The 22,233-nt window shown below is 32.9% G+C and overlaps 1 protein-coding gene and 1 pseudogene across 3 annotated transcripts; one reads left to right on the top strand and one right to left on the bottom strand.

Annotated features, from left to right (window-relative positions):
• The first annotated feature begins 1,184 nt into the window (after positions 1-1,184).
• Positions 1,185-4,685, top strand: LOC145611431 (nucleolar GTP-binding protein 1 pseudogene; annotated as a pseudogene). The gene is made up of 2 exons (XR_014106380.1): positions 1,185-1,337; positions 2,487-4,685. The product of XR_014106380.1 is annotated as a nucleolar GTP-binding protein 1 pseudogene (transcript).
• A 7,708-nt stretch (positions 4,686-12,393) lies between these two features.
• Positions 12,394-20,435, bottom strand: LOC145611730 (E3 ubiquitin-protein ligase XBAT32-like). 2 transcript variants are annotated; one of them, XM_081667089.1, is made up of 12 exons: positions 19,553-20,435; positions 19,273-19,364; positions 18,867-19,064; positions 18,698-18,757; positions 18,314-18,385; positions 18,027-18,202; positions 17,775-17,935; positions 16,939-16,997; positions 16,567-16,613; positions 15,333-15,473; positions 13,844-13,935; positions 12,394-13,285 (listed from the first exon to the last, which is right to left on the bottom strand). In XM_081667089.1, the coding sequence occupies exons 3-12, from the start codon at positions 19,059-19,061 to the stop codon at positions 12,756-12,758; spliced, it is 1,533 nt and encodes a 510-aa protein (XP_081523215.1). In that variant the 5' UTR covers positions 19,062-19,064; positions 19,273-19,364; positions 19,553-20,435; the 3' UTR covers positions 12,394-12,755. The 2 variants fall into 2 exon arrangements, with proteins under 2 accessions (XP_081523215.1, XP_081523214.1); XM_081667088.1 differs by having other exon boundaries at positions 18,867-19,364.
• Positions 20,436-22,233: the final 1,798 nt, after the last annotated feature.

Here is a 22,233-nt window from a genome sequence, read left to right as displayed (position 1 = left end):
TCCATTGAAGTTGAGATTGGTTTGGATTAAATAAACTTTTTTGCATGTTAATTAGATAGTTCGACATTGTTGGTAAATAGTTTGATTTATGCTTTTAAATGATGGTTTTTGAATTTGATAAATGGTTATTTTGGTTGGTGTGGCTAATCTTCTGATGTAATTTGCCAAAATTGCCTGAATAAGAGCCAACAACTAACACTAACAAATATTGGAAAAGCATTCAATTACATACAAATGAATTACAAATTTGGTGGTCGAAGGTCGAAGTTCATAGATCTTCTGCTTAGTTTTCATCTTGATAAAGTTTGATATGTAGACGTTAACGTCTTTTAACTCCTCACCTTGGTTTCCCTTTCACCCAAGGTTTATTGCCAGATGGATATGTAGTAATATATTAATGTTTGACACGGTATCCAACACAAGTTATTTATACAAGTTGCCACTTGTTTAACATTACATGATTCTCATGTGAGAAACTTGTATTTTATCCACTAACTTGGATATTTAGCTAGGCTTATTTTTTACCTTATTTGAATTGAAATTATTTTAATTAAACTTAAATTATTTCGTTGAATTGGAATTAATATTGATTGATTTTCTATTATATATATGTATATGTATATGTATATGTGTGTGTGTATATACATATATATATATATATTTTAAAAGGTATTGATTTTCATTGAAATGAAGTTTTTTTTTACTAAACTGAAATAATTTATAATACATATGCAATATTTTTTTTTTTTAAAGTGAAGTGAACCAATCATATTTTATTTACATATTTTGGCCAGATTATAGTGACGAGTACCCTAAATGTAAGAAAAAAAAACTCAATTTTAAAATTGTTTATTTTTAAATAACTTAGAATTTTTGTATTTTTTTTAAAGATTAAGAATCTGTAAATAAAAATTAAGAAGAGATGTATTAAATGTATAATTAATTTTTTTTTTTGAAGGAAAATTTATAATTTCATTTTTAAGTTCTTTCATAAAACAAATAAAATATTTAAGGTTAGTTTTCCTCAAAAAAAAAAAAAAACAAATAAAATATAATGCTTGCAAAAAAAAAAAAAACAAATAAAATATTTAAGGTTCGTTTTCCTCAAAAAAAAAAAAAAAAAAAAAAAAAAAAAAAAAAAAAATCATTTTAGGTTAGCTTCCTTAATCTTTGCCTTCGTTTTTTCTCAAAAAAATAATATCTTTGCCTTCGTTTAACCTACTTGAGCAGCCGCTAGGCAATACACACAACATACAGAAGAACGTTTCTTCTTCAGTGTGCTGTTGATTCTACCATTCACTCCAAGCTTTCTCCCCTCCATTGAAGCAACTTTTGAGGTAAGGTTTTTTTCTTCTTTATAATAATTGAATATCAATTTTACATTCTAGTACTGTTAATCGTTTATTTAATTAAATTTAAGGTGGATTGATTATTGAATCATTGGTTGTAATTACAGAAAGATTATAGCTTGAATTTCATCGCTATTCATATTATAATGCGAGAATAATTTAATTTGATAACTGAGTCAAATTTGGTTGCAATTATCTGTTTACATAATCCTTTAATACAATTTGAGCTATGAAAATGGAAATTTTCTTCTGAAATCTGATAAAAAAAGTTTAAAAGTGTTACATGGTTATAGTCTGAGTGATAAAACTATATTTTTTGTTCAATTTTTTGTCCCTCTTAAACCCTATATATTCAGGGTTTTAGGTAAAGTTTTAATTTCTGTGTTTGCAAGTAGATTATTTGTTCAAGTAAGGCTTTACTTTGTACTAATCCATTTTAATCTTGCCTATTTTTAATCTCATGGTTTTATTTGTGGGGTAATTGGATTTCAGAGCTCTTGATTTGTCAATAGTAGTGTGGAGGGTAAGGAGTAACCTTGAATTGAAATAGATTTTTCGATTTGCATGTATGTTCTGTTTAATTTTCTATTCTATAGTGAAAAGCCTTGAATGAAATGGATTTTCGATTTACATGCGTGTTCTGTTTAATTTTCTATTCTAAAGTCAAAAACCGGGAATGATCGGATTTTCGAGTTTCATGTGTGTTCTGTTTAATTTTCAATTTTGTAGTGAAAAACCTTGAATGAAATCTGATTTTCGATTTACATTTGTGTTTTGTTTAATTTTCTATTCTGTAGTGAAAAACTGGGAATGGTCGGATTTTCGAGTTTCATGTGTCTTCTGTTTAATGTTCTATTCTATAGTGAAAAACCTTGAATGAAATCGGATTTATGATTTACATGTGTCAATGTGTGTTCTACTAATCTGTTTGATTTTCTATTCTATAGTGAAAAACTAAGAATGATCGGTTTTTCGAGTTTCACGTGTGGTCTATTTAATTTTCTATTAAAAAGGTGAAAAACCTGGAATGTTTGGGTTTTTTCGTATTTCATGTTGTGTTCTGTTTATATTCTATTCTGTAGTGAGCATTTTGAAATTTTCAACCATCATTTGATTTTTTTTTTTTCTTCTCCTCAGGGTGATTAGAAGCTTGTAAAAATGGTGCAGTATAATCTCAAGAAAATTACTGTTGTTCCCAATGGGAAAGAAATGATAGATATTGTTCTTTCTAGAACTCAACGACAAACCCCAACAGTTGTTCACAAAGGTTATGCAATTAATCGTCTGAGGCAGTTTTACATGCGGAAAGTGAAATACACACAACAGAATTTCCAGGAAAAATTGTCTGCTATTATTGATGAGTTTCCTAGGCTGGACGATATCCATCCTTTTTATGGTGATCTCCTCCATGTTCTTTACAACAAGGATCATTACAAGCTTGCTCTTGGGCAAGTGAATACTGCTAGAAATCTGATTTCAAAGATCTCCAAGGATTATGTTAAGCTGTTGAAGTATGGTGATTCACTGTACAGATGTAAGTGCCTTAAAGTTGCTGCTCTTGGTCGAATGTGCACTGTGATGAAACGAATCAGCCAGAGTTTGGCTTATCTTGAGCAAGTTAGGCAGCACATGGCAAGGTTGCCTTCCATTGACCCAAACACAAGAACAATTCTAATTTGTGGTTACCCCAATGTGGGGAAGAGTTCATTCATGAACAAGATTACTAGGGCTGATGTAGATGTGCAGCCGTACGCATTTACAACAAAGTCACTCTTTGTGGGTCATACAGATTACAAGTATTTGAGGTATCAAGTGATTGATACCCCTGGGATTCTGGACCGGCCATTTGAAGATAGGAATATCATTGAGATGTGCAGTATCACTGCTCTTGCACATCTGCGAGCTGCGGTGCTCTTCTTTTTGGACATCTCCGGATCATGTGGATATACTATTGCACAGCAAGCTGCCCTCTTCCACAGTATCAAATCTCTTTTCATGAATAAGCCATTGATCATAGTGTGCAACAAGACAGATTTGCAGTCATTTGATAATATTCCTGAGGAAGACAAGAAGCTGGTCATGGAAATGAAAGCTGAGGCTCTAAAGACAGTGGTAGGCCAGGGAGGTGAGGCTACTGAAGAGGGTGTTCTTCTAACCATGAGTACGCTGACTGAAGAAGGGGTTATTGCAGTGAAGAATGCGGCCTGTGACAGGCTGTTGGATCAGAGAGTTGAACTGAAGATGAAGTCTAAGAAGATAAATGACTGCTTGAACCGTTTCCATGTGGCGGTTCCAAAGCCTCGAGACCAGAAGGAAAGACCACCTTGCATACCTCTTGGGGTTCTCGAAGCCAAGGCTAAGGAAGCAGCGGAAAAGGCAGAGAAAGAACAAAGGATAACTGAAAGGCAGTTGGAGGATGAGAATGGTGGTGCTGGTGTGTACTCTGCTAGCTTGAAGAAACATTATATCTTGGCAGATGATGAATGGAAAGAAGATATTATGCCAGAATTTCTTGATGGGCACAATGTTTATGATTTTGTTGATCCTGATATCCTGCATAGACTTGAAGAGTTGGAGAGAGAAGAAGGGATTCGTCTTGCTGATGAGGCTGAGGAAGACTTTGAGATGGATGGTGAAGAATTGACGGCAGAAGAGAAAGAGGCACTGGCAGAAATCAGGAGAAAGAAAAGCTTGCTCATTCAAGAACACAGGTTGAAAAAGAGCACTGCTGGGAGCAGACCTATTGTGCCGAGGAAGTTTGATAAGGATAGGAAGTTTACAACCCAGAGAATGGGTAGGCAATTATCAAAACTGGGCATCGACCCTTCTGCTGCAATCGACAGAGCTCGTAGCAAGTCAAGGGGTCGGAAGAGGCAGAGGTCACCAGATATGGGAGAAGGAGATGCCATGGATATGGATGCTGAGCAATCCTACAAGAAGCTGCGTTCTGCGTCTCAGTCCAGGTCTAGGTCGAGATCACGACCACCAATTGGCGAACTTGTACCAGGAGAAGGATTCAAGGACTCAATCCAGAAGGGCAAAGCTATTAATCTTGCCAAAAAATCTGCCAAGAAAAGGAACAAAGACGCTCGTAAGGGAGAAGGAGACAGAGTCATTCCTAATCTCAAGCCTAAACATCTTTTCTCTGGGAAGCGCTCCATTGGTAAAACTGATCGCCGTTAGGACTTTTCTGCCTCTTACAAAGTTGTTCCAAATTTTGTTTATTACTTGGTTTTCTGTTTTTGTGCTTGACTATTTTCGTTTGATTTGATTTCAATATGTATGACTATTTTTTGCTGCTGTTTGATCATACCCATTTTAATCTGCTCCTGTTCATTCAATCTCCAATTCTTTTGGGGTTTTGTAGCTTCAATTTTTCTCTTCATTCTATTGGACGAGGTCTGAGCTCCCTCTCTTGCTTTACAATTTATAATTTAAAGCTTCAGTTGTTTTCAACCTTAATTGTAATTGCTGGTTAGGTTTAGATATGCTCATAATGTGCAAATTGAGTATGGTCTATACACTTTAAGCTGGCTTAAGCTTCTGTGGTTTGTGAATAATGGAAGAGTTGACAGATGGGATGATCCTCGTCTGCCAACTATCCAAGGGATAGTGTGTAGAGGTCTTTTGAGATTGAGGCACTGACCCAATTCATGCAGTTAGAGAGAAAGGGTTACATCAGATGCGATGTTCCATTTGTGAAACATTCAATGCCAGTTGTTCTTTTCGCAATTCCTGGTGGGAGGCAGCGTAATGTTGTGCAGCACCTCCTTCAGACTTGGGTATGCAGAAAATTCCTCTTAAGTTTATCTAAGAGTACCTCTTAATTGGTTGTGCTTGCAGGACTAAGTAGCAAGCTGCAGAATTCTTGAGGGTGTCTAATATCAGGAACATTTGTGTTATTTCCTAACTGATATTATAGACCTGCCACATAGATATGATTTTGCCAGTAGCCTTTTAGTTTGTTGGTAGTCAAGATTATAGAAATATTTGACTGTGATTAGCCTATTTTACGCATAACTCGTTAATCATGTGAGATGTGTGTATGTGACTCGTGGATTTACACAAATTTCACATCTTAACTATGAGTATCATACTTTGATGATGTCTGATATTGTCTGTTTCGTGCTATGGCCAACTCATTGAACCCTCTGCTGCTGATTAGCATTTTCAGTTGGTTAACTTGGTTCCTTTTGTGACTCTAGATGGGAGGCTGTGTAAGGTAAGGTTGTGCTGTACCTCTGAAAGTTGGATGTGCAGTGAAGCTCTCTAGTCTGTCTACTTAGATTTTTCAGAAATTTTGCTAACAGTTATATTATTTCAGACATTAAAATAGAATTTTCATTAGCTAATGGCTATCTAATTTCAGACCTTCAAATAGAATTGTCATTAGCTAACAGCTATCTTATTTCATACATTCAAATAGAATGGATATTGAAATTGTCCCTTGGAAAACAGAACACTAACAAAATTCAAACATAATTTTAGCTCTACTGTCCATCTTAATTGGTAATTGTAAGCTAATACTTCGTATAACAGTACTGACATTTTTTTTTTCTTGCAACTAAAACAATGCAGGATGTAGTAAATTCTTTATCTATTAATGATAACTATCTACCACACTGATTTTTTTATTTTATTTTATTTTTATTCCAGAGTTCTTAGGTACTTCAAAATTTTTACCTCTCTTGATTCGAAATGTGACCAATTATTTAGGGATAGAGGATTAAGTCAAAGAAATAACATTGAACATATGGAGAAAAGCCTCAAGAGTTGAGGCCGGGCCGTTTTCACTAGTTTTCTCTAACCTGTAAAAATTTACAATTCTACAACTTGTTACTCCTTTCTTGAAAGAACAACTTGTTATTACTTACTACAGTACGTAACTACTGAGGTATGCTACATTTTTTTTGTTTTTTGAGAGAAAAGACATAGCTAACTTTGTGCATGTATTTTACTTTCCAAATAAAAGTCGTTTTTTCAACTAAATCAAAACATTTCAAAAGTTATGTAGACAAAGATTGACATATTACGAGAAAGTGAGAAACCAACCCCTTGACATCCCATATACCACTACTTCTACTCTACTAGATCGTGCTTTATTTATTCTAAAATACTTTAACTATTCTTTATTCTTTTATATTCTACTCATTTTATATTTTAGGTCGTTCTTTTATGTTATACTCCGTACTTATTTTGATTTATTTTATTAATGACATTTATTTTTTACCATCTTACCTCTTCTACTTCATAATTACATATTTTTAACACTTATTTTATTTACATTTATCACAAAAACCTACTTTCTTACACTTTCTCTTTATCTTACTCCCTCCGTGTTTTTTTAAGTGATACATATTCCATTTCCGGCCGTGTTTTTTTAAGTGATACATTTCCTTTTTTGGCAAAACAATACATTAAAATATTATATCTCTCTCCTCTCATGGTCCCCACCCAAACCCACTACTATTTTTTTATTATATCTTTCCTCTCACATATATTACTTTTCAATAAACTATTAACCCCACTATCTTTCTTTAACAATTTTTTAATACTCCACTACCCCACTTACCTCTTATTTTATTTAAGTCAATTAAATTGCCTAAAATTATGTGCCGGTCAATATGTATCACTTAAAAAAACACGGAGGGAGTATAATCATTCACGTTTTTCAATTTTTAAAATTGTGTACCTATAGTACTTTATAAGTGAGAAGAACTTAAAAGAACAGAGGGTCAGGTAGTAACATAGGGTTCATTTCAACCAGGGGCGAAGCCAGGATTTTAAAGCTATAGGGGCCAACTAACACTTTAATAAAATAAAATTAATGTGAAAATAGTTTGATACTTTAACTGTAAGAAGATAAAAAAAATCATTGAATCTTTTTTAATCCATGCATTCTACTAAAATTTATATTTGTTAGATGAGATATCCTACCTATCACAATTATCAAAATAATAACATACATATCAATTTACTAGTTTTATTAAGACAGTTAAGCTTCATAATATATTTCATTACCATTAGTATATCTAATTAAGTCTCTGTAAACATTACAAAAAAATTATATACGAATTATTTAAATTGAGATGAATCTAATTAGATCATCTTTAATTATACATTATCTTATTTATAAATAGCAAACGACAAACAAAGTAGCTTAGGTGAATAAGGTGAAAAAATTCAATGGGTTATTTAAAAAAGTTAAGTAATGAGTAGGATTTTTTTTTTTAAAAAAAATAAAAATAAAATTGATTTATAAATAGTAATGAGTAGGCTACTACTAGTATTTAATCCTTAAACCTTAGCAATTAACATTGTAAAAGAATTTTACAAATAATTATAAAAAATTGAGAAAAAAGTAATAAAATTACTGATTAAGTAGTGAAACAAATTAACAACGTCGAAGTCCATCAATAATTGGGGTTTAAAAAAAAAAAGTACTAGTCTTTGTCTCTAATGGGACTTGATCCTAGGATCTAAAACCCTGAATAATGGGAGTCATACAACTGCGACAAGCGTTGAATACAGCTAAATGTATAACTAGAATAGTATTATTCTAATAATTTGTAGGGGCCAGCAGTTAAAATAATAGGCCACGAAATTGGGCCATGGGGGCCGGGCCCCACCCGGCACCCGACCACCATGTAGCTTCGCCCTTGATTTCAACCAACTCATAAACATGCTGTAACCTGAGACAGTTCAGATAATTAATCTTGACAAATACAAAAAAAAAAAAATCTTAGTCAATACCAAAATATACCTCATACCCTCAAATTAAATTGAATTTGATCAAACTAGTAATCACTATAATTTTTTTATAAAAGTACCATTTTGACCGTCACAAAGGCTTTAATTTAGGAAGTTCAATAAATAAAATATTTTATAAATAAAATTTGTTACTTCTCCAATTAAAATGAGGTACTTATATGTATAATTAAGTGCATTTTTTAATTTTTATCTTGTGGTATAATTTGAACTAGTAACATTACCGGGCATACAAACTAATTATCTCTGAACTGGATGAAGTAATAGTACTTCACTATTTTAATTGCAGAGTTGACAAACTTTTGCCATGTCATGTTTGGGTTCGTGACTGAGGATATATCGGTAGGGGATAATCTAAACACTAACCAACAATTAAACGTGTAGAGTCAAGTTGACCTATTGAATTAAATATGTCGGAAATACTTGCACTAACTCACTTTATCTGTGGTCGATTCATGTCGTGTTGTATAAAAATAGCTGGCCTCTAGCTCTCCATGAATGATTCGTTATTTTTCCTTAGGTGGATTAAGTTGTGTTAGTTTTTGTGTTGGAAGTCTTAACAGTAACTCAATCTATTTAATTAAGCATGTTATATCGTGTAGATCTATCTAAATACTCGTAGTGAACTCAACACACTCTATTACTCGTGTTTAATTCGTATCGTATCGTACTAACTTTTTTCAACTCTAATTTTTTTTGCCTGGTCGGGACCTTGATCTTATTTTTATGTACACTATAGATGGGAATCAATGAATCATGCATCATGTCTGAAAACACTATTAATATAAGTAGAGTACCCTGTAGCACAGAGTTGACAAGCCTACATGCCAAGTTATTCTCTACGAGTAGTATGTAACGTGAGTTAGAAGGCAAAAGATGTGATACAGAGATTAGAGATACACCATTTTATCATTTATCAGATCAGACCTACCTCTTGTTTCAGTCACATTATAGACTTTGCCTTTAATTTCCTTCTGTCCTCTTTCTTCTCTGGACACATCACTCTCCCTATTATCCTATTGACATCTCATTCATTCTTCTGTTGCAATTTTGTTAATGCTAGTATGCTACGAGTACTACATTTTTTATTTTTATTTTTTATTATTATCATACAAGTATTACTCCCTCCGTTATTAAAAACTTGCTCCATTTCTCCATGCGCGGAGTTTTAAGAGAAATTGGAGAAAGTAATAAAATATGGAGGTAGTGGGGTTGGTGAAAGATTAAAAAAATGTAAAAACCAAAAGTAGTGGAGAGAATTGGAGAGAGAGAAAATATGTTGGGTCTACTAGGTGAGAGAAATTAATTGAATATTGTAAAAGCTTTCCAAATAAGGAAATGAAGTAAGTATTTAAAAACGATCGCAAATGAAAAGTGGAGCAAGTATTTAAAAACGGAGGGAGTATCTTATTTAATGTAATCCAATGTCTAATTCACTTTAATACTACTTCGTGTAATATAATATGGGGTACAAATAGATTCAAATTGAATGTTTTATGAACTTATATCAATATGGGTACATATGTAATTTGGTTACAAATTTTTAAATACTTTAATGACTGAATTTAAATGTCAATAAGAGATTATCCGCGTGAAGAAGATAAATTTACATTACACTATGTCAATGCTACTAGATATGGCTAGTCAACGATGATTATAAAGGAGAGGTTGATAAATATAGAGGATAAACAAGGTTAGGGTTTAGTATAATTGCTATCAAACATCTTAGTAGGGTTTAGTGTAATTGGCTAACTGCTATCAAAAAGCTACTTCCAGCCATTAGCCATATTAAAACACTTTTAATTCTACGACTTACGAGTATTTAATTTTATCGAACACACTCACACATACATAGATAAGCTCTCATAAGTTGTTAACCTACAAGGTATTAGGATAATAGACGAATCTATAATTAAATGAACCACAATACTACTACAATAGATTACTCCACATAAATTAGGCATGCATCATTAATTTATAGTAACCATAAAATTGGAAGATGAAAATTTAACTCTTACATAAAATAGGTACTGTAATAAGCAATTAATGTTTTTATTTACTGTATTAGAGTTAGTTCAAAAGACAGTAAATTTACATCAATTTGGCTTTCAATTACTACGGTTAACTATTTCTATTTACTGTTTCAGCTTTCGTCAGTACAATTGCAAAAACCCCTTTTACACCTATTTGGAATATATGTCAGCAAATTTTAGCTCACAATTATTTATTTGATTATTTCCCTTCATATCTTATTTTCTCCCTATATATATACGAGTATTTATGTATCAGTCTCTTCAATATTACATCAACTAAGTTATTCTATCATTTCACAACATTATGATAGAAGTTTCTCTTCATTTTCATATGCCTATTAAGGGTAATAATAGTTCTTTTGAACTACTACTCTTATCATGTTTCCTCCTTGCTGCCACCAAAATAGAGAGAGCAACGTTGTTTATGTTCTTACTGGTGAAGATTGAATAAGCCATCTAAAGGCGCTATCGCTACTGAGCTTTCTTCTATACATCTCCTTTCTTTGTTTCTCGTTTTTTACTTATTTTGGTGTCGTGATCTCTTTTCTCTCAGTATTTTCTTTTTGTTCTGCACATACATTTTATAGGGTAAACACCTACCCTTTGGCTGTCATGTGTTTTTCTTGGCCTTGCAAGGCTTTCTCCATGTTTTTTCTTCTTCGTAACCACCTTTCTTTCTTCTCTTTTTGCTTGTCTTTCTCTTCATCTTAATCAAATCTCCCACACTAATCTTGGCCGTCTGTCCCTTCTGAGCTTAGTTCCTTCAATTCTTGAGATGTCATTTTAAGATCACATGTGATTTTGAAGAGGAGTTGAGGTTGTAATAGGCAGATATATATTTTCTTTAACTTTTCTCCTCTCTCGTTCGAAAGATAGCATGTACTGTCTATTTAGGTCTTTTTTATGTACTGTACTCTATGTAATATTCCTATCATCCTATGCATGGAATTAATAAATAAGAAAAATGCCAACTTGAATTAATGAAATTTATATTTTAATTTTATATTATTGGCTGAATCTTGTTAAATCAAGCACCATTGTTATTTTCAATTGTACGTGAAGTTTATATCTTGTATCGTGTTAATAAATTCTTTCAGACTTGTTAACGAAATTAAGTTTTAACTATCTAATTATCAACTAACTTATCCAAATTTAGCAAAAAAAAATAAAGCATAAGTTAAAGAGCTAATTTATACATCTAATTTTGGCATATGGTGTAATTTTAGTGGGGTGTATGGAGTACTGAGTGGTTTAGAGTATAAAGGAATGAGAATGTATGTTTTCCTGGTTAGGAAAATCACTTCAAATGTAGTTTAAAATCTGACTGTCATATCACACCAGAAGAAAGATTTATTATGGAATTTTAATTCATTTATTATGTACTCGTACAGTCGTACTTACTAATTTAATCTTTTTTTTTGGAAGTCATAAGTAATTCTGAGAAAATTTGATAGCTTAGTGTCAAATCACTTTATAATGTCACGACTCATAAGCTCATGAAAGACGGTCACAATTAGTTTAATTGGTAATCTTTGTAAAAATAATGGAGGAAGTATGTTTCTAGTCGTAATTAAAAGATGAGTCGGTTTTTTTTTTTTTTTTTTTAGTTTGAGTTGATTTGGGTCATATATTCAAACATATGCTTTAGGTTTAGTTCAATTTAATTCAAGTCACATTCATAGTCTATTGTCAATGAACTATTTCAGATAACTTAATCAATAATCTAATTAAATATATTTAGAGAATTCACAAATAACTTACGAATTTAAATCACACAATTTAAATTGGGTAACAACAAACGGGGCGACACAAGTCATTTATCTCAGACTCTTAGGTGTGAATGTGTGATACAAATTGCTCAATGAAAGTATTATTTCCCTAATGCATGTGCAGATTTTGACTTTTAATAAGTAGCAAAATTAACTGATTTGCACCATTATAGCAATAAATTTGACTGGCAGAAAATGGCTCAACTCCAAAGCCTTAACCCTTTAAACCGATAAGGTAACATCAAAATCCTATACAGCTATATTGAAAGAGATTGTCAGAACTCAGAAATAGGTTCAATCTTTTGTAAACTTAAAAAACTGAAAGTTTTCACTTGGGATATTTCCATTTTTTAACACATTTCCTAAAATATTTAATACAAGTAATATTTAAAGCTGAAAAACCACAATATTTCTACTTTTGAGGGATTTTTGGCATATCAAATATCAACTCTAATAATTTGAAGTAATTCTGCCTTGTACACAACAAAATTGTCTTTTTTTTTTATATATTGCTCAATATGTCTTTTACAAGTTTTACACAAGGAGTATTCAATACAAGTAGTATTTACAACATATGAATATATATGATCTTTTATATTTTCCCTTCTATTTTTCTAGAATTTTGGGGATTACAATATCAATTTCTATACAACTAATACAAGAAACCTGGAAAAAAAGAAAGAGCACAAGACATGCTATTGTAAGGAAATAAGAAAAAAATAAAGGGTTAGAGCTGACCATGGGCCGTGCCAGGCTAGGATGAGCGGGCCGTGCTATGTTGATTGGCTCTAAATATATTGATGCTGATGTAAAAAACCAGCAAAAAGAAGGATGAATCAATTACTAGCAGCAGCATATTGGTTGAGAGAACAAAACCAAGATTTCCGGCCTTCGGCATGAGATGATGATCGCCGTAACCTCACTCTTCCGCACCTACCCAACTGGTTCCTTAAACCCTGGTTCACGGACCCTCCAATTATAGAGGGACTAGTCTCTGATCCTCCCATACAGCAACCAGAGTTGAGTTTCATTGATGGAAATCTTTGACAGCTCAAAGAACGGAATGAGGAACTTAGAGGGGAGACCCGGTTGGAGGTGGAAGAGACAGGAGGTGGCATGCAAAGAGGCGTTGTCAGAGAGGCACGCTCATTTTTCTCACATGAGCACCCACAAAAAGACAATGACAAGCTCGTCCTCCCAATCTCCTTGGGTATGGATCTTGTCCCGGGTAGTTTGACAAATGAGACAATCCCATGCCGGCATAGAGGACATGGGATTGAGCCTGGAGGACCTTTGGCAACAGTTGAGGAGCAGTTCATGGTGCAAAGGTATAATGCACAACGAGCGCAAAACTCATGACCACAACCTGTAGAGAACATATATTACATTGATGTTCACAGGTTCTTTCCAGGACAAAAACTAATGCAAATTCGATTTAAAAAAATGCAGATATAAGATTATAAAATGAAAATTTGTATAACTCCCACAGAAAAATTAAAAGAGAAAAGATAGTCCACGAGCAGAAAATAAAACATGGATTGTCTAAATTCACAATTGCTCTAAGAGCATGTACAAGGTGGAGACTTTCACCAAAGTGTCAACCAAAGTTGTGGCTAATGTAGCTCATGAATTCTCATATCACTAGTCTAGCTTTCTAAGATGCAAAATCATTTAATAAAATTTAACTATCCAGTAATTCAAATACTTTGCTCTCACCAAATAATATGGATAATTCATTAAATCATTGTACTTAAGCCAGGTTAAGATGAAGATGAAGGTAAAGGCTTTTTTTTTTTTTTAAACTGAAGTTAGAATGGTAGAATGCCGGTCAAAGATTCAAAGAGCTGTAAACTAATGATAATGAGAATAAAAATGGTAAAAAACTTTTGGAAACAACAAAGGCAAATTAAACTTGATGCTATACCTTCGGAAGCTACAGTGCACCTCCCTTCAAGACAGACCACACAAGGATCTTGGCATGCCGGTACCATGTCTGGATTTCGCCAACCACAATCTCTGTGAACCACAAAGAGAAAGAAAGGGAATGAGTTAGCCCTCAGATAGACTATCTTTTAAGGAAGAGGTAAACAAACTGTCCAAGTTCAGGGTTGATAAATCCAGCACTAGCCTGAAATCATGGTCATGTAGATCCGAAAAGTTGAAATACGTAGTAGTTAAAAGAGCTCTTACTTAGAATCTTTATGGATTTCAATGCAGATAGAATTTGAAACTCTCTTGATTTACTTTTGGTTCCATTACCTTTTCAGTAGTTATAACATATTACTCCGTATAAAATTTGTTTTCCTATTTACTTCTGCTTCCATTTTCTTTATTATTGATGTTGCTTTTCACAGTTAATGCATACTAAGATCTAGTTTCAAATGTGAAAACAATATTTGACACTAAAATTGCACCCCAGTCTATCAAATTCCACTAACTACAATCAGCAGAAGTTATCAAAGACACAGAAGAGTTTAAGGGAGAGAGCGGGGGTGATTAGGATTAAGGATGGTTATGAGAAAAGTTAATAAGTTTCAAGTTGGTTAATAGCAACAGACAGTGTGGTATCTAATAATTACCCTGTTAGCTCAACAGACAGTGAGGAACAGTCAATTAATTTTATCCCTCTACAGCTCTGCTGGTTATAATTACATAAAGCAAGTCACGCCAACAATTCAAACAGGCCAAAAACAGGAATGGTTCATTGGAAATACTCAAATACAGCATTAGCGTACACAAGGGATATGCATGTCATGTACGGAGTAAGAAAGAGGCAATGTAATACTTATTAAGACAATAAATTGGGAATGTTCACTAATGAAGGAAGTTTTACAAATTCAACTTGCACGATATTGAGATAATCTCCAACCTATGGAGAGAAATATTCAAGTAGCCTACACATTGATAAAGAGTACTAAATTACTAACTTAACAAAATCCTCTTATTAAAATGATATTCAATGAGTTCCCCCAGACCATATCTTTTGTGTATGTAATGAACAGCTGATGCTGAAAAGTCCATAAGCGGTCAACAACTGTTATTAATTCCATCTAAACTATTATTTTATCAAAATTGACTAGCGTATTTCACAAAAATGACTCAAATATCCTTAGAAGCAAGTCACATGCTAGCCCCTCTATGCCCTAAACTTATAAACATCTGGAAACAGCCATAATAGTCTAACTAATGCCTGAATCAGGATAGGGGGGTTTAAATTTGTGATGCAGGTTGTTTCCTGCGCAGCCCTCTTGTACAAGGCAAGACCAAGATAATGTAAATACAAAGCTAACAGTCAAAAAATATGATCTTGTACCACAAGGATTTTCTAGAATCCCACCAGACCGAAAGAGTTACCAAATCACACACCTAAAAGTTAGAAATGCATCCCCAAGCCAAAATAGAAGTTTGCTTACCTTGCAATTTTGATAATGCTCATCAGGGGAAGAGACAGAAAAGGAGAAGGAATAGATGGTAATAGGATGTCTTGAGGTGTTGAAAGAATTTCTAGAATTGAATCTCTATGCCATGAACGAGCGACCATCAATGGAATCCATCTACAACATGCAGAAAAATGGAATATTTTACAAAAAAATTAGTTTATTGGGTAAAAGTATTAAAAGTATTTAACATACGATATGTGATCTCCAAAATGTAGCTTCAAGATAGAGCTACCAAATTTATATATAAGAGCCTACAATAAGCTGGAAATTGTTCCTCTAGGGAAAATTTTATATTCCAATTATTTTTCATAGTCACTGAATTCAAAGAGCATAAGACTATTTCTGATACAAACCATTAGACCAACAAATAAAGACAACAGACAAAGATAAGATGGAAGCCTCATTCCATTAGCATTCTTTAGACCTTGATTCAAGTGTACAGCATTAAAACAGAGAGTTGTTAAGATCAAAAGTACACACAGTTATGCAATCCAATGAAGGTGCTCATGGAGATAAAGCAACATAAGAGATTGTAGTCCCCTTAAAGAAATAGAGCAATCAAATCTATGGCCAGAATTACCCCATATGAGACACAGAACCATTAACTAAGGGAAACATGGTTCATTGAGTATTATCCAAAAACATGAGTGATCAGACAGCTATTAGTCCTTTTCAAGCAAATTTTAGATAACCAGATGACATTGATCGCTTACAAGACATTCAACGAAACAATTTTTGCATTACTAATAAAGCCATAATGGTATAGTGTATATACAAAATAACTTTAGTGACAGTAGGTAGTCACTAGTCAGTGACTCTGAAGTCACAACTTTAAGACACTTGGCTTTCCATTCTGATATATTTAAAACTTTGAGTGCCCTTGGTATAACCTTAGACTTTGATTGTCCTTGATATATTCAAATCTTTTTCTCTTTGTATCACAAGTATTAGCCACGTTAATCATCATAACAGAGTAATGACACTAGCCTCGAAAGAGAGGGAGGGGGGATCAACCAACACAAGTTTTCATTATAGATTTATAACAGATAGATAATGGAGTTTCAGGTTTCTTCATAATTCATGTATAATTAGCTATAATTTACTACCAATAACTGTTATTTGAAGAAAAAGAGGTGGCTTTGAGGCACATTTAAGAAAAAAAAAACACAAGACCAATGAGAACATTGATGGCAAGGAAAACACATACCCTTTTGCATTTTCAGCTGTCAGACTGGCACCTCTCGCAATCAAAAGCTGAAACACGGAAATTTAATTCGGAAGATCAGTCAGATTACAGTGGCCAAGATCAAAATAAAACTATACCTAGCACACAAACCCAAAGGGCCAAAGGTAAATGTGTCGTTCTCCTAAATTTTCCAATTTTCTTACAAAAAATGAATATCAAGCCATAAATAGTTGTTCATTTTGTATCTCTCTCCCATTTTATCTCATTCGATTCAAAGGCTTCAATTATTTTTGTCACACATATTTATCATCTTTCTCCACTCTTTCTATTGATACACCCCGTGTGATGCACATGTCATAAATTAGACAATTCAATTAGAATAAAGGACCCTACTTGACAACACTGTTGATTTCCACCACAAGCTGCATAATGTAGAGGAGTGCTTCCCGCACCTGCAAAATGAATTGAACCCAACTTGTTGAGAACATGACTACTGTGAAAAGCATATGCAGGATAAACTCTGATGCTATGCATACACAATTAAGACATCAGATTGTACAATTAAGAACTAAATAACTTTTGCTATTTCATTTTACATAAGATCTGCAGGACTGACAGAAATTTCATATCGTTGCACTTTAAGTAACCTGTCACAGAATACATGTATTTATAGGTGGAAGGCCACAACTAAGGACTACTCTACGTAAAGTAAAATTATAGTTGTGGCACTTGTACAAAGAAACAAAGGCATGATTTGATAGAATGAAAGAAGTCTCAATCATGTATCCCAGAACCCAAGGCCCTTGCTGTAATGGATTCAAGCTCACAAATCGAGATTTATCAAAGAAATAAGAAGAGTTAGAAAGAAAGATTGAGTCTTTGATTAAGATTAAGCCTAAATATTTTTTACAATGGTAGAGTTACGCTACCAGTCTCCAAATAGTGACTTGAGGCCACAACTTTCCTAGGAATCCACCCACAATCTGCTGGCCTCCTCCTTCCTAATCTCTCTCTATTTATAATAAATCTGAAGACTATTAACATAATAATACTAGACTAGCCATAATGCCCCTCTTAAGGTCAATTTATTACACCTGCCTCACTCCAGCAATCACATCAATCTTAAGATCCAATTCAGCAAACAAATTGAAGACTTTGGCTTGTGTAGCAAATTGCATAAAAATTTTAACAATAGCTGATGAAAAAGAAAGCAGTTCTGATAGCTTTACCTATGAGATCAATTGTAGTCCCATCTTCCACAGTTATTTCACTAACAGAAGCTCCAAGATCCAAAAGCAGATGGACAGTTTCAAAATGCCCATTCAATGCAGCCATATGAAGTGCTGTGATCCCTCCATCCGCAGGTTTGTTGATTACTTGGCGGAGGGCACTGTTCCAGGAAAACAGAACACCGAAATCAATAAAGCATATTCAAGTTTGGAAAAGTAACAAGAAGTTGAAGGCAATATGAACCACAATACCTTGCATTAAACTCTGAGCTTCCATATTCATTTTTTGTTTTCTTTTGTAACAGATTCCAAGTGACAGAAATGCTAGGGATATAATCAGCAAGAAGGAGTCTAATACACCGAGTATGCCCATTCAAAGCAGCTAGATGAAGAGCAGTACCCCCATTAAGATAATCTGCTCTGTGAATCTACATTTCAAATAACTACAGAGTATTAATTAACTTGCATACAACCACTCATAAAAGTAGTTCATTCTGCTTTAACTCTCAAATCCTAAAGCAGAAGAGGAGTGAACATACATTGGCTTTGAAAAGAACCAGAGTCTGTACAACCTCCCAGTGACCATGCTGACATGCTTGCATCAGAGCAGTCTGTACATCAAACCATATTTTCTTTTCAGCACAGAAGATTGAATAGCTAATCTAATATGACTAACTGTGCATTGTAAAAACTATATACTGCCATTTATAATCAACCCATACTAATGGAATTGTGGAAGAGCCTAAAATAGGGCAAACTAATCAAGCTTTGACAAAACGAAGAATGATACTTAGGGTTCTTTCCTACAGAACTAGCATGTAGAATCCTCACAAGCAAGTTGAAATGATATTCCATACAATCTATCGGCTACTGAGATTTACAACTGATTAAAGACTGACAATAATCATAGATAATGCAGTTACCTGGCCACGATAATTCCTAAGATTGATATCAACACCAGTCTCGAGCAGAAGAGTAACAATCTAAGCATCAAATCAACCATAGTCTCAAATACTGAAACACATAAAAATAAAAATAAAAAAATAAAAAAAAACACAAGAATTTTACAAACCCTCAGAGGCAATCATTTACCTCATGGTGGCCCTGAGCTGCAGAGTAATGCAAGGGGGAGTTCCTAACACCAAAAGTCGAGTACCTCACAAGACGAGGATTGTACTCCAATAACGCCTTAGCTTCCTGTAAATCACCATCTCTAGCAGCCGAAACAAGGCGTTCTCCTGAAGCAGAGCAGCCTAAAGAATTCCCAACTATGCTTAAGAACTTCATTGCCTGAAGAAGGAGAGGATTATAAACTATATTACTCCCCAAACCACCAACTCCTCCTCCTCCTCCTTCACCTTAGGTTGCTAAGAACAAGAAGTATTATTCTTATTCTTGTTCTCCATCATTAAAATATCCCAGAATCTCAGAACTTGGATAACATAAACAAATTAAGTAATTCTGCCTCCTTATTTTCTACAAGCAACTAACAACTCACCAACGAACTGTTTTTTTTTTTTTACATCAAGGTACGAGATTGTTTGGTGTAACGACCAAAAATTACTGCTGATCTCTCTTCAATCTGAATCCCTATATTACAAAATGTATAGATGCATCACAATTCACAACCAAAAATAACAGGCAACTCAAAATTCTTACCCAAATACAGACAATTTCTTTGACAATCAAACAAACCAAATCATTAAAATAAAATAACCCATTAAACAAATATGAAGTATAACATGTGGTTTCATTTCATGAAGTAAAAGACTACATACCCATTTCAGAATTCTCCTTCAAATCGTCAGAATTGAGTAATACCCACCAAAATTCATCATATAGGGATCAAAATCTTAGAACCCTAATATTCATTCTTCTTCAAATTATCAAAAACTGAGCAATACCCACCAAAATTCTTCTTATAGGGATCAAATTCTTAGAACCCTAATACCCAACAACCCAATTATCATAATTCACCCAATTTCCAACCAGAAATGATCACCTCAACTGTCACCTCAAACACCCACAAAAAAAATGGTATATTGATCAATAAACTATATACCCATTTATAAATTCTTTAAGAAAAAAAAGAAAAGAACAAATTTTGCAAAATGGGTTATTGTTTTCTTGAAGAAAGAGCCCGGAAAAGGGGGGAAATTCAACACTCAACAAAGATAGGACGTCCACCTAAAATGCAATGGAAATAAGGTGTAATTGTCCGTTAAAAATTAAAAAAGAAACACTAAACAAAATTGAAGCAAAATGATGCCTTTTGTCTACTAATTATTAAAACAAAACATTCACACGATTAATCAAATCAATTATTATTATTATGCAAAAGGGGCAAAACATGTTAAATATATTTGGACAAGAAAAAAGGAATGTTCATAGGAAATTGAGGAGAGAGAATGAACAAAGATGTGGGATTTTTTTTTTTTTTTTTTTTTACTGAAATACAAGTAATAATCAATCCAACAAACGCCTGCACCGAAAAGCGTGTGTTGATGGTTGATGGTTGATGATTGATGATTGGATTTTTGGGATTTGTTAAAAAAAAAAAAAAAAAAAACCCTAAATTTCATACATTGTGTTTTAGGTCAACGTTGGTAGTTTGGATGTTGCTTTCTTCTTCGTGTCCTTCAGCTTACTGCCTTACTTTGAGCAATTGGATAATGAAACAGCTTTTGGTGTCAAAATAGAAAATTAGACAAGTTATAGGCGAGATATGATCTTGTACTTACCACATAAAAACATTTCACTGGAGGAAATAAGATACGGAGTAGTCGATAATATCTTGTTTATTTTATTTTTTTTTGAAAATAGTAGTCGATAGTTTTAAATAAGACTTGATATAAATTGAGGTCGTATAAGTTTCAAATTTATACCTACATAGTTTATACAAATTAAATAATTCATTAAAAGGGTAAATCTTTATAACAAAATTATTACTTCATATATTTTATACAAATTAAATAATTAATAATTAAAAGGGTAAATTTTTATAACAAAATTATTACTTCATATATAAGTACCCACATTAAAGTCAATCGATTTTTGTCCCTTTAAATGATATATGTAAGTAAACTCATAAATCGATATTGTTATCTATTCACTTTTTCTCCTACACTAGACAACCATCACTTATTCACTAAATTTAGTAAAACTGTGAGAAAATGCTATTTATAGACAATAATTCTTTTTAGAAACAATCATCTTTTGGAACTTTTAAAATAGCTAAACTATACAATAAGTCGTTTGATTAATGCAACCGTTTGACAACTTTGTAAGATTTAAACATTAAATTTATAATCTAAGCTCTCATTTGCGCTTCACTTCAAATCCATGCTAAATTAGTTTGGACTTGTGCGTCATTATTAACATTTGTAACTCACAAAAATCCCTACTTGTAGTATATGCCAATGATTAGTTAAATGAATTATCTTATAAGGTACTCGGAGTAGTTCTCTAAAAATGGTAAGAGTTACTCTTTTAATTAGAAAGTAGTATAATTTAGGTACCAATATTTAACTTCAAAAAAAGTCAGTTTTTCTTGAGTGGTGCAAAAGGATATCATGTCAATAACAAACAAAAAAAAAAAAAAAAAAAAAAAAAAGAATACGAGTAACAAAAGATGAATTGGATTACATTTTCGCACATCTCATAAGCTCACTTGTTGCTATATTAGTTTTTTTTTAGTTACTTGACTAGGTAACTAGTAATATCTATATCTATATCTATATATAATATATTAAAAGAATTACTAAACAAGCCTAATACCATGTGGCACTCTCCTCAATAAATCAAGTCTTCATTTCACGTGTTTAAAAATATGGATTGTACAAGAAGATTTGAACCCACGACCTTAAGTTTGAAATTAAAGCTACAGTGTTAACCACTAAGCTATCATTATATTACAAACTAATAAATTAAATATAAATAAGGATGTCAATCATAGAATAAAGCAGTAACTCAGGGCATCGTTCAAGCCTAAAAACTAGTTTTGTATATTAAAATAATTCTTGTAAACCGTTGATTAATACAAGCAGATAATATTAACGATATTGAATATATATATATATATATATATATATATATATATATATATATATATATATATATATATATATATATATATATATATATATATATCTCCTTTTTGAGGTCCAAATCCTTGTTAGACAAACATTATCTTGGCATAAGATTTTTGATACAAATATATCTAAATTTATCACTCTGTATCATCACCGTTGCCTATTGAATAGAAGACTGAAAGTTAAAACGAAACATGTTAACCGGTTAACGTGAATACGTGATAAGTTTTGTTGTTAGCCATAATTCAGAACAATCCAATTTTCAAAGGATATAATATAACTTTTGGGCAGGACACTAATTAAGTGCCACCTAAGTAGTGTACGTGAACTTTAACACGATCAGTGAGCATTAAAACAACAGAAATCGG

This window comes from Chenopodium album, chromosome 24 (assembly GCF_948465745.1).
Source record: "Chenopodium album chromosome 24, dcCheAlbu1.1, whole genome shotgun sequence".
In the NCBI taxonomy this organism is placed as follows: domain Eukaryota; kingdom Viridiplantae; phylum Streptophyta; class Magnoliopsida; order Caryophyllales; family Amaranthaceae; genus Chenopodium; species Chenopodium album.
Note: the sequence above shows the minus strand (reverse complement) of the source record. Positions and strands in the feature narration are given on the sequence as shown.

What these genes read in the sequence shown, in the direction of transcription:
- LOC145611730 (XM_081667088.1), bottom strand. Translation starts at nt 19,061, where the DNA reads ATGAAGTTCTTAAGCATAGTTGGGAATTCTTTAGGCTGCTCTGCTTCA. An exon ending in AGCTCAGAGTTTAATGCAAG is followed by an intron (nt 17,936 to 18,026) that starts GTATTGTGGTTC and finishes TTCCTGGAACAG; the next exon opens with TGCCCTCCGCCAAGTAATCA. An exon ending in ACAGCTGAAAATGCAAAAGG is followed by an intron (nt 15,474 to 16,566) that starts GTATGTGTTTTC and finishes TGCATGTTGTAG; the next exon opens with ATGGATTCCATTGATGGTCG.